The sequence below is a fragment of the Cibotium barometz genome, chromosome 39 (genome assembly GCF_041138505.1).
Source record: "Cibotium barometz isolate CiBa-2024 chromosome 39, ASM4113850v1, whole genome shotgun sequence".
Lineage (NCBI taxonomy): Eukaryota > Viridiplantae > Streptophyta > Polypodiopsida > Cyatheales > Cibotiaceae > Cibotium > Cibotium barometz.
This window is the reverse complement of record NC_141084.1, coordinates 29,486,095-29,499,117: the sequence shown is the minus strand read 5'-3', so window position 1 is coordinate 29,499,117 and position 13,023 is coordinate 29,486,095. Positions and strand designations below refer to the sequence as shown.

At 43.8% G+C, this 13,023-nt stretch overlaps 1 protein-coding gene across 3 annotated transcripts; it reads left to right on the top strand.

The window, feature by feature from the left end:
* Positions 1–5,207: 5,207 nt before the first annotated feature.
* Positions 5,208–7,362, top strand: LOC147615972 (uncharacterized). Of its 3 annotated transcripts, none has more exons than XM_086778034.1 (2): positions 5,208–5,817; positions 6,054–6,772. In XM_086778034.1, exon 1 carries the CDS (start codon positions 5,340–5,342, stop codon positions 5,784–5,786), a length of 447 nt encoding a protein of 148 aa, XP_086634160.1. In that variant the 5' UTR covers positions 5,208–5,339; the 3' UTR covers positions 5,787–5,817; positions 6,054–6,772. The 3 variants fall into 3 exon arrangements, with proteins under 3 accessions (XP_086634160.1, XP_086634161.1, XP_086634159.1); XM_086778035.1 differs by lacking the exon at positions 6,054–6,772 and adding an exon at positions 6,779–7,362 and having other exon boundaries at positions 5,210–5,744; XM_086778033.1 differs by lacking the exon at positions 6,054–6,772 and adding an exon at positions 6,779–7,360 and having other exon boundaries at positions 5,210–5,817.
* Positions 7,363–13,023: the final 5,661 nt, after the last annotated feature.

The window sequence follows — 13,023 nt, the reverse complement described above, 5'->3', positions numbered from 1 at the left end:
AGTCAGTAAAAGACAGATTGGCTAAAGCGCAAGAGGCCTACACTTGATAGGCCAATAAAGACCGAAGGGATATGAAGTTTTCAGAAGGGGGATTGGGTTGATCTTTGGATTATGAAGGAAAGATTGAAACAGGTGGGCAAGAGATGCCCAAAGTTGTCTTTCAGGAGCTTCGGACCTTTTCCCATCAGGAAAAAGATTAATGAGGTGTCTATGTAGTTAAAGCTACCTCCAAGTTGGACTATGCACGATGTGTTTCATGTCAGTTGGTTAAAGCCATATGCAGGTCCTATCCCTTCACAGAAGTCAAAGGCAAAGCGGAACCAAATATAGTTGATGAAGCAGAAGTTATGGTTCCAGAACAGATCCTTCTGCACCGTTTCAAGCATAGCTTAGGCCAAAGACTACGACAGTTCCTCATGAAGTTTCAGAACTAAGGGACCCATGAAGCAGTATGGCTTGACAAAGAGTTTTTTGAAGACTATCCGGCGTTATTGAGACGAATTATTTGGAGGCTATGTAGCTTCCGTCAAGTTAAGCCGAAGGGGATGTCACGTGCATCCCACACTTGGATGCCACATGGACATATCTGTAGAGAAGGTACAGGACTTGGGATGGTGAACTGGCCCCATGTGAGCCCAGTCCGGGAGGATGAGTCAGCCTCCGCCAGGGATCCATCTCAGTTGTTCCAGGTCAAGTGGTGTGCATTGTCTGCACAGGAGTCTAAGGTCAGGTGTGCACTGTCCTGCACATGAAACAGTGCCAGTCCGCACTGTGAGTCTCCCTTTGGAATGATGTCAGTGATTATGTGTATCTGGTATAGTACCGGATGCCAGATCACTGAGTAGTTAGTTAGGGTTTGCTTTTAGAACAAGGGGCTAGCCCATAGGGCTACCCTGGGTCTTTGTGTGGGCATGGGGATAGTGTGGAACCACCCCCATGAGGGCCAAGAAGGCCCTGGCTAAACTCACTAGCCATGGAGGGGCTGTAGGACAGCCTAGGGGCAGGCTAAAGGTAGACATTTAGGAGATGCAGCCTTTGCATGGCTGTAAGGTAGGTATGGGGCAGCCCATATAGGCTGCCCAGCCCTCAGGATGTTTACAAAAGCATTGTCTAGCCATCCAGAATCAGGTGCATGATGCCCAGCCAGTTAGGGAAAAAAACGCAGCATTTTATGTGATTTATTTCAGCATTAAATGCTGAAAACTCAGTCGTGGGAACATTTTATGCTGGCCGACTACTATTGTTGTAGTATAAAAGGCTGAGCCCACAATCCCATTATCTCATCTCAGATTTCACCCCAAGAGCTCAAGCATAAAGGGGCTAGACAAGCCAAGAAGGTGCTAAGCAAAGGGGTGAAGGACTGCAGGTCAAGGTGGGCAGGGAATTCCTAGCCAAGAAAGGTCAAGGATTTCTGTATTTTCTTTCAAATTTACATCATTCTAATAAAGCAAATACACCATCCATGGTGGGCACCCTACAGAGGGTATTTGGGACGCAATACGTCGTCCTCTCCATCTCTCTCTCTCTCTCTCTCTCTCTCTCTCTCTCTCTCTCTCTCTATTTTCTGCACATCTTCATTCAGTTTGTGCGTTAATTCCGTCGTAAAAAGAGTGCTGATTTCTGAGCATTGAAGTTACCAATTCTTCTTTGAAGCTTTTGCATGTTACTAAACCTTCCATAATATGCTTTTAAACCAACCATAGTGTGCTTTAAAATTTTAAAATTTTAATATTTTATGCAAGCACATGTAGAGATTGGCCCAAGGACCATTTTAAAATTTACCAACAATTGATACAAGGCGCTTGAGGATGGCCCTAGGGCTATTCTAAAGTACATTTTGCTTGCAAGAATGGCCCAAGGGCCATTCTACCATGCAATCTTAAGAGACTGGCCCCAGGGAACACAAGATAATCTAGAGTGACCCTTGGACCAAGCTACCACACACATGCAAGAATATAGCTTGCCCTAGGGCCAAGCTACCAAGAAAAAATCTAGCTACCACACACAAGAGAATCTAGCTCGGCCCTACATTACAACAGAACGAGGGTTTATAAAGAAAATAGCAACGATTTTATAACTAGACGGGTACAGAGATGTCGGGCCCATTTTACTACTAAACACACTGATATTTTCATTGCAACAGGTTCGCTACCCAGCACAGCGCAATGTCGGGCCCATTTTGCTACTAAACACACTGATATTTTCATTGCAACAGGTTCGCTACCCAGCACAGTGCAATATCGCTACTATTTTCGTTGTTGAGCAGTGGAAGTACTGTAGAGTAAAAAAAAGCTGGGGCAGATTGGGAAGTCTGCACAGGACTCCCCAGTCTGTCCCAGCTCTTTTTTTCTAATGCAGACATAGTAAAACTAACACAACTTCATGTCCATTTTAGAATCATGGATAAGTGTGATGAAAATAAAACTTGACAAATACAAAAAAAAAAGGACAACTGCAATTCATGGTTTTAGGAATGTTGAAATTTAATTACAATACTTGGCTGAGTTACATAAGTTATGATTCCAAAAAACTCATATACAAAATAAAGTGTAATGAAAAACTATGGAGCTGGGGCTACATTGAGGGGATCTACATCTCAAGCATTGCGATTATTATTGTTCCTTTAGATCCACCCCCTTCACTTCTCACATTTCCATTGCTTCTTGCTTGGACATTTGCACCACCGTTTCTTGCTTGGACATGTGAGAAGTGAAAATCAATAAAACACAATAAAACTATCACAAGTGAAAATCAATTTTGCAAAAACAAAGGGGTTTAGGGTTTAGGAATGCACTTACTTGCCATGCTTGCCAAGCATGTCCTCCAGTATTAATTATATATCCTTCGTCTTGTACTCTTTCAAATAGAGCTTCCAAACCCAATCGTAATTCAAAATCATATTCGTCTTGCATAGGGGGGTGGTCCACTGCTTCAAGCTATAGACATACAAACAAATGAACATTTTAGAAAGTTGTTAAGATAACCTTATTTAATTAAAAGATAAGATATAATTTGAGGCTAATATATACTTACAAATATTGTTGGGATATCAACTCCCCCTTCATGTGTAACATCGCGCGGCAAGTTATTTGCCATCTATTTAAGAAAAAACATAAATACTTAAAACTCTTATATGCATATGGCGAATGCATAAGGTGTACCGGCATGCATAAGATATCGGCTTGCATAGGCATCTACCAGCATGCATTGGTAGCTACCAGCATGAATAGGTAGCTACCGGCATGCATAGGTTGCTACCAGCATGCCTATGCATAAGAAGCTACCGGCATTCCTTGGAAGCTACCGGCACGTATAGGCATCTACTGGCATGCATAGGTAGCTATCGGGATGCCTTGGAAGCTATCAGCATGCCTAGGTAGCTACTGGCATGGCTAAGAAGCTACCAGGATGCCTTGGAAGCAATCGACATGCCTAGGTAGCTACTAGCATGGCTAGGAAGCTACCAGGATGCCTTGGAAGCTATCGGCATGCCTAGGTAGTTACTGACATGGCTAGGAAGCTACCGGCAAGCATACATAGCTACCAGCATGCATAGGTTGCTACTGGCATGCCTTGGAAGCTATTGGCATGCCTTGGAAGCTACCGGCATGCATATGAAGCTACCGACATGCCTAGGAAGTTACTGCCATACCTAGCAAGTTACTGCCGTACCTAGGTAGCTATAGCATACATTGGAAGCTACCGGCATACCTAGGTTACTACCGACATGTCTAGGTTACTACCGGCATGCATTGGAAGTTACTCGCATGCCGAGGTTGCTACTGGCATGCATTTGTAGCTACCGGAATGCATTGAAAGCTACCGGCATGCATTTGTAGCCACCGGCATGCATGGAGCATGGAAGAAATAACTAACCCTAATCTTAAAATCTTAAACTTACAAACCCTATAACATGTAAAAGAATAAGAGAAGAAACATACAAGAAAGAGATCTCTTACCTTGTGAGGCATTTATGTGTTGAAAACCTACCAAATCAAACCAAAATAAGAAAAAAAAAGTATTAATAACAAACCCTAATATTAAAAGCCCTAAAACTTACAAACACTAAAAACATGTAAAAGCATGAAAGAAGAAACATACAAGAAAGAGATCTCTTGTGAGGCTTGTATGTGTTAAAAACCTACAAAATTAAACCAAGTCAAGAAAATAAAAAATAATAAGAAAAATCAATATCTCTTACCATATGAAGCTTTAATGGAGAGCTCTTATAACTAAGGAAAAAGAAGAAGGAAAAATACTCGTAATGGTTAAGCTTCAATTAGAAGAGAAAAAGAAGAAAAGAAAAACTTAAAAGAGAGGAAAGAGAAAGGAAATACAAAGCTTGTTTGCATAGAATATAAATGAAAAGAGTAGACATACCTTACTTGAGCTTGAGGAGGATAGGGTTAGAGAGGTAGAAGTGACAGATAAGGTATGAACCTGTAAAAAAACTCAGAGTACATGTTTATTGTATTCAAAAGATAAAACTACGCAGCGGCAAAAGAAGCGCCAAAAAAGGGATATTTTTACAGTATAGTAGTGCATTTTTGCTGCTGGGCAGTGGAATTTTGCTACAAAAAATATTGCTCAACAGAGCGAAAAAATATTGCGGGCAGCTTAAATCACTGCTTAACATCATGAAAACCCTCGATATTTTTCTTTCTGAAAACGCTGCAAAAAATTGTTGATGTGTTTCCAATATATTGTAGTGCTAGGGCTAAGCTACCATGAACAAATCTACATCATCTTTGCTAAGAGCTTGGCCCTAGGACCAAGATGGTAGCATGGCCATAGGGCCAAGCTAAAGAGGATGTAGCTTTGTTCATAGTAGCTTGGTCCTAGGGCAAGCTAGGAGCTATATTCTCTTGCAAGGGTCACTCTACTTACTAGGTTATAAGTTAATTTTCTTCTTTAATGAAAGACAAACGTGCACCAATGAGCGCTAGTTTAACTGTTAGAGTGTTCGACTCTAATCCCCAAGGTCGTGAGTTCGATTCTTGTGGGGCCTCATGTGGTATCATCTCCCTTGGGAGATTTATAAGTCCAAAAGTTGATATGTGGGCGGCCTCGGCCCCGGCTTGTGCCATACCTGAGGGGGGTGCCTTCCACCATACGGGGGTTGAGGGTGTGTGTGAGTATTTCTACAAATTTCCTGTACCTGCTTTAAAAAAAAAAAAAAAAAAAAGACAAACGTGGGAATGAAAGCAGGCCATTAAGATGTCATGATTAATTAGAGTAAATCGCCACCACCAGATGTGGCGAAAAGCAGCCACTCGCTTTCTCTCTTTCTTGTGCGTGCACTTAGTCATCGTCTGTTTCTGCTCTAGCGCTGGCATGAGATGGAGCTTGAGTGCAACGGTGGCGTAGGGCACGTTCAACAGCTCGCTGCAGGTTTTGCTGCGTCTCATGGCGCTGAAGCTGCGGGTTCTCATGCTTTTTCTGAGGAAGAGCCTACCCACACTCAGCATGATGCTTTAGTTTCTGATTTTGCAATTGTAGGAGAAAGAGGGGAGGAGGGGTGGCCGGGTAACCATAGCAAGCGGGCCGGCCTTGCTGAATCAACCAGGGACCCGTGGGAGAATGTGAAGTACTGGGCCAAGGCAGTGGCTTTCACCACTGGCAAGGTCCTGATAAAGGATGGACCTCCACTTGCTTTGACATATGTTGTCTGGAAAATTGGACACACGAGGGCCTCTCTGAATTTAAAGACGTCTCCAGTGAAGTCAAAAACCTCATTAAGAAAGGCATGCATTTCGAATTATTCTGCAAGGATGGACTCAGCATGAAAAGAAACATCTAAAGCTTGTTACAGTACAGGTACAAACCATATTTTTCTCAGTTTCCTGAACTTTCATACCCAGTCTGCTTTCCTTTCCTGCTCACATGCATGTTCACTAGTCTATTTTAATGGATTTCATGTGTTTGATGGGTTTCATACATGCACACTGGTATGTTAATAGGCAGGAAGAACTCACTGCTATGTCTGATCATGCTCACTGGTATGTTTGATGGGCTTTATACATGCTCACCTGGTATATTTGATGGGGTTTCAGAAATGCCCACTGGTATGGTAGAGACGGCAGGAAGACTTGATGCCCTCATCCCCTCATCCTTGTCCATCCCAAAAAGCCTTGCCATGATAATGCCTGCTCAGTGTTTACCTTTGGGTTTAGTTACCATACCTAGGAAGTTCTCAGAACAGACGGAGTTTTGTGAGTTCAATTTGAAGAGAATTCTGAGTCTTGTGAGGGCATGTCTCTAGGTACATGTCTGCTCTTGAGAGGCAGGAAGCTAGACATGCAAGTCATCAAGTCCTCAACATAATCTATTCCACAGCTTAACCACCTTTTGCCTATAATTAACAAGCTAATTGTGGGATCTTTATTCAATAATGACTACAAATGTCTCTAGGAAATTTGCCCGGTTGGTAATAGGTCCCCCAAATGTCAGCCTCTTTAGCAAGAAGGAGACTGGCAAACGGGCTCAATTAGTTTGCATGTTTGTTAAAACATAACTGGGTGGGGCTTTATTTTTCTTCATTAATTGAAGCTTTCGGGATTTTTCTCTTCATTTACTACATTCTCTGTATTGTCTGCAAGGTGTTCTACTAGTTGCTTGAAAAAGTTTTCTTCTTTTGTAAGCTTGGATCTATGACAATCTCATGGAGGTATATCTAATGATGCAAGAAAGGAAGGTCTAGCAGTTGTACCGCATCATGTAGCTTGCAGTTTTCTAGTTTCAAAAATCATAGCTTCTGATTTCCCTCTTCTGGTTGCAGGAATAATCAAGCCCAACTCCTTTTTGTTGTATTGCCTCCAGCAGATGCACCTGGCTGGTTTTGAACTCGGGCACCTGCCCAAAGAGTCTAACAAGTACATAGAAAGTATATAGCAGATAGTGTCAAGCCACTACAAGAAAAGATATAGCAAGTATACCCAATCACTATCTTAGCATTCCAGAAGGTTCTCAGTTTTGTGATAGATATAGAAGTGGGAACAAACATTGGTGTCAAGGGAAAGGCTGCCTCCAAACCTCCATGTATGCATTTATCTATTTGAAGGACCTGCACACTATGACTCTGACTTCATAAGCTGGCTATGTGGTGCTTAGTGATAGAGATAGTAGTGGGAACAAACATTGGTGTCACTGAAGGGAAAGGCTGCCTCCAAACCTCCATCTGTGCATTTATCTATCTGAAGGACCAGCACACTAGGACTCTGGCTTGGTGAGTCTTATAGGGGATGGCAGCTCTTCTTGACTTTTGAGATGTATCCATACTCTTGCTTTTGTTAACTCTACAGCAAACGTGAGAGCTATCTGGAATGGAGATCATTGTGACAGCACTACCTACACATCCAATAGAAGGATAGTGAAGTTGGACAAGAAGTGTGGTTTGCTGTCCACTCCTTTACATGGTTCTTTTCACATTCCTCTCAACTTGCGCTTAAGCAAATTAGACGAGGTTCCTGCACAAGTCATCCTTTTGGAATGCCAATCTCTCAGAACTCTTTGAGGTCATAGGCATATGTGTTGAGATATCGAGCTCATCTAGTGAGGCGGTGGACACTGATGACCCGCCTGGGGGATAGGCCCTACACTTACACCACTGGCATGGTTGGTGAGATCTTGGGTGATATGCGGCCAGTGGGATGACAGGCTGTGTGACAGCCATTCTAGAGACTGGCATAGTTATAGCGCCAGCTCATTTAGTTGGGTTCACACTATAGAGAACCCGTGTATGTATTGGTTGAGTACCTTTCATATTATGTGTACTCTTATTCTTGTATATGGTGTGTTGAGTATTGTAGTAGAGAAGAAGAAGATTTTCAGCCTCTCACCTTGTGTGTTCTCTATTAGGGTTTTGTGAGTGTGTGTGTGCTTGCAAGAGCTCAAGCTCTCTTCCCTCCTGTATCTTTTCATGGTATCAGAGCCTGGTTCGTGCTAAGGGCTGAGCTGCAAGCAAGAGAACCACAGGAAGCGGTACGAGGGTAAGAGCTTCAACGACTCTTCCCTATTGTGTTGGTGACTACACCCTTGTCGGGAGCTCTACGGGAGGCACCGGCAAACGGTCTCTGATTGAGGAGCTTTCTTCGCGGAAGTAAAGCTATAGGGCAACTATACAATCTTATCAGACTAAGATTTTCGGGCCGAAAACGCGTTTCGGGCGCGTCCGGACCTCCGTTTTTCAGAAAGCAGGCGATTTCGAGTACTGTGGGTAACTCATCGATTCTCTGCAGAACTCGATTTTAAGAACTGCAGGAAGACAGATTAATTATGCAGACACTTTGGGTGCTGCAAAGAGGTCTACAGTTGCATTGGGTGTATGTATACACATTAAAGTCACTGGTTGTGACATTTGGGAGTACTACAGTACCGCTGTGCAGAAAATACAGCAGTTTGTGCAGAAAAACCAGAGTGCAGTTTTTGGTAAAATTGTGTGTTTGGCAAGATGTCTAATGATGGCATAACACAGATTGTGGCTGAGAAGCTGGATAAGAATAACTTCCATGCTTGGAGGTTCAGGTTGACGAATTTCCTGATGGGAAAAGGCTATTGGGACTACATAGAGGGTGAGCATGAAGAGGCACCGGAGATACCGGATATAAATCCGACTGCTGCAGATGTGAAAGAGTTTAAAGACTGGAACCAAGGAGCCAGTATACAGGACACCATGATTGGGCACATTCAGGATGCCAAGTCCCCCAAGGAGGCGTGAGACACCTTGGTAAAGCTCTATGAAACAAATACCAAGGCACGTGAAACCGATCCCGTCAAGTGGGAAAGACTCCGTTGGACACCCACACGCTTAATAGCACAACTTTAAATCCACAAATTTGAAATGGACAACTTAAAACAACTTGAAATTTAAATGAAATGAAATGGAAAGATGGACACCAGCACTGGGGCCGGAACGGGCCGACCCCCCCCTCAATATATGATATATTTATTGGGAGTATTTAATAAATACAATGCTCCATGGGTTCCAAGAACCAGATAATGTCCATGTACATATGAAAACAGTACCAAACAAATATGCTCGAAGTCGAAACTTGATGTAGAAGCTCGAAGCAGAAGGACCACTAGTGTGGTCCAGTCTCTACGGTCCTGTGCTTTCACTGGACTCCGCGGAGAGCGCCTCACTGGTGTTCCGAGACCACGCACAAACACGCGCTCTCGTACTAACGCTTGGCTCTCCCGATCTCAGCACCTTTGGACCGAGGTTCGCCAATATAGCTTGGACAACCCGGCACCGAACGGGTATTGGCCGAGCGGGATGAATCCCTTATCAAATTTAAACATTAAATACTTTATTGAAATCTGAAATTCACTTACTTGTAGATTGCAGATTGTCGACCAATACCTGTAGTATTCGTGTAGAAGATGTAGCCACCCAGGAGAGGTGTATTCCTCTTGTAGTCGCCCGTGTAGAAGATGGGCAACCTCTTTTAAAGTACAAAATTGAGAGGCATCCTTAGGAGATTTAACACTTACAAAGGAAGAGATGCCTGGCTGCAGTGTAGAGGAACCGACTGGTTTGAAGAGGCAGCCGCCTATAGAAAGTGGGGCAATACTTGCTGGAAGACGGGTGCAACACGTGTGGATTTGCAGCCACCAAAGGCAGCACGCTGATGTTCTGCAGGTTCTGCTGCCGCCTGTATGAAGTAGAAGCAGCCGCCTGTATGGGAGGTGAAAGCAACCACCTGCAGTCAGCGCTGGCTGGAGGTACAGCTGCCTGTAGTAGAGCAGGCGCAACCAGCAGCAGAGTATACAGTTGCTAGTGGAGAAACATGCGCAGCCCGAGGGTATACTGTCGCCTGTAAAGAAGCATGGGGAGGTGCTTTGGCTGCAGCCTGTAGTGCAGAGGATAGGGTAGCCAGCAGCCTTAGAAGCAGTCGCTTATGGTAAAGGTAAAAGCATGCGCCTGTGGGAGAGGTAACATGCTTAGTGGGAAAAACAGCATGCGCAGCAGTCTTGCTGCTGCAGATTCTTGCTGCATATGGTACGCACAGCCCACCAGAGGATCATGCTCATCAAACTTCAGCCGCCTGGGAGAGAACAAGCGCAGCCTGTTGTGTATGGAAAAACAGTCGCCTGAGGGAGAGAAGGCGCAAGTTGGTGAATAATCGCTTGAAGGATGGAAGCGATTGATCCTCTATGCTTCATGGAGGAAGCCTTTTTTAATAAAATTAATGTGGAGTTTACTCCACGCTTGCATGTGGGTGGGGGAGTTTGGGTAGGTGCCCATGCCCACCCCCACACTCACTTAAAGTGGGGCTCCCCACCTTGGCCCCTAAGTGGGTGCCACTTTTAAATAAATGTGAACACCTAACCTTATAAATTAAAAGGTTAGAATAAAATATTAAAAACTACATGTGCAACATACTTACCACCTGTTCACATGCACTAAAACTCGTCAGAATACAGAGTAGACTTCACGACTCACTGGCAGGCGTCCCCGCTCAGTAAGTAACACGTCAAGCAGGCAAACACACAAATACATGTCATGCGAAAACAGTTTCAAACATGCAAAATATGTGTGCATGTGCAAATAGTAACATGGACATATCTCCCGTTCATGGAACAAGTACAAAATATCTGTCGGCACAAAATTGGCACGACATAAAAACATAAAAACCTGGTCTTCCTATGGAGTGACAGTCCCATAAGTAAGACACAGTTCCAGGCACGAGTCTCCCTATGGTGTGACAGTCCCATAGGCAAAACACGGCACGAATACTGGCTCTTCCATGGCGTGACAATCCCATGGCTCGAACACAGTCCAGGTCATACACGGGTGGCACTGGTCTGGCTCCCGTCCATACGACACCAACCTGCTAACACACGGGTGGCACTAATCTGGCTCCCGTCCATGTCAGCAAAATACTGGCCTCTTCACACGAGACACCGGCCAAGTGAACGAGACGCAAAAACTGGAGATGGACCAAATGGTCGGCCAATTGGTGACATCCCCCCGGGCTTCTAAAGAGTTGACCTCAACTGAAAAGCCTCAAGATATGTCTGCAGCAATTGCGGATGATCTGCAAAATAATCCTCATTTACCCACTTGGCATCAATAGGCAAATAATTCTTAAACTTCACAAGGTATCTCCTGGAAAGCTTTCCTGCAGGTAGCTTTCTCTCCTTGTGAAAAACAATATGTTATGGCTGGAGGATCTCCTCAAGCTCTTCAATCTCTGGCGGATCTTCTGTGGGTGACAGGCTCATCAGGATCTGGCCCCACATATTTCCGAAATAGACTCACATGAAAAGCATTGTGAATCTTCCAATGACTAGGTAAAGCAAGCCTGTAGGACACTTCATTGATCTTCTGAATCACCTTGAAGGGTCCATAATAGCGAGGAGAAAGCTTAGGATATGACCCTTCTCGTCCTGGCCTCTTCCGAAGCCTAGCCTTCTCAAATTTTAGCAATACCCAATCACCTTCTTTGACTTCCATGTCCCTTCTATGCTTGTCAACAGCCATTTTATGCTTATCCTGAGATCTCAATGAGAGGCCATTGAGACTGCAGCAACATAAGGCCTCCTAGATAATGCATCGGCCACTACATTTTTCTTTCCTGGAGTATGCACAATCTGAAAATGAAACATGGAAAGAAAATTTGCCATTCTTATCGGCTTCTCTGAAAGCTTAGTTTGAGATAGAAAGTATCTCAAGCTTTGATGATCTGTCTTAACTACAAATTCAGCCCCAAGAAGGTAGTGTTTCCAAATCTTTAAGGCGTGAATTACAGCCAAGAGCTCTTTCTCATAGATATCCATATGAAGCTCAGCATCATGCAAACGACGGCTCTCGTATGCAACTGCATGCCCTTCCTGATTTAGGACAGCTCCTATGCAATCACCACAAGCATCACATTCAACCACGAATGACTTGTGCAAGTCAGGAACAATCAATACTGGACCACATATGATCGCATGCTTGAGCTGCAAGAAAGCATCCTGTTCCTTTGAAGTCCATTTGAAAGCAGTTTTCTTCTTCGTGAGATCATGTAGAGGAGTGGCAATCATAGCAAAATGCCTTATGAAACGCCTGTAGTACGAACATAATCCCAGAAAACTACGTACTTGATGTACGTTTTGCAATTCGGGCCAATTCCGAATAGTCTCTTTCTTTGCAGGATCCATTGTTACTCCATCTTTGGATACAATATGTCCCAAATAATGAATCTCTGAAAGGAAAAACTCACTTTTCTTGGCATTGACGAAAGTTTATGCTTCCGCAACTCTTCGAACACTGTGACCAAATGAGTTCTGTGTTCCTACTCATTCTTGGAGAAAACCAAGATATCATCAAAGAAGACTCCTGTAAACTTGCGATGGGGTCGGAATATCCTATCCATCATTCGATTAAAAGTAGCAGGAGCATTGGTGAGACCAAAAGGCATTACCAAGAATTCATATAATCCAAAGGCTGTCCTGAATGCAGTCTTATGGACATCTTGTGGCACCACGCGTATCTGGTGATAGCCACTCTTCAAATCAAGTCTGCTAAAGCAAGCTGAACCATCAAGCTTATCCAAGATATCATCAATACGTGGAATGGGAAATCTGTTCTTGATGGTAAGCTTGTTCAAAGCTCTATAGTCTACACACATACGGAATGATCCGTCCTTCTTTTGAACAAGAAGCACAGGAGAGCAGTAAGGTGAGGAACTGGGCTGAACCAAACCTTTCTCTAAAAGCTCGTTTACCTGCTTCATAATTTCTTGTTGTTGTGCAGCACTCACTCGGTATGCGGGTTTGTTAGGTGGAGAACTACCTGGCACAAGATCTATACGGTGATCTTCGGGCCTTTGGGGAAGTAATTCACCTGGCAATGAGTCAGCAAAACAATCGTTGAATGCATTAAGAAAATTCAGCCTATCATTAGACATAGCATCCACATTTTGATGATTTGGCACAAGACTATCACGCACAAAAACCAAGCACGCTGAAAGACTCTTTTTCATTGCTTTATTAATTTGGATGTGTGATACAAGTGGGATGGAATCCCCTTCTTTG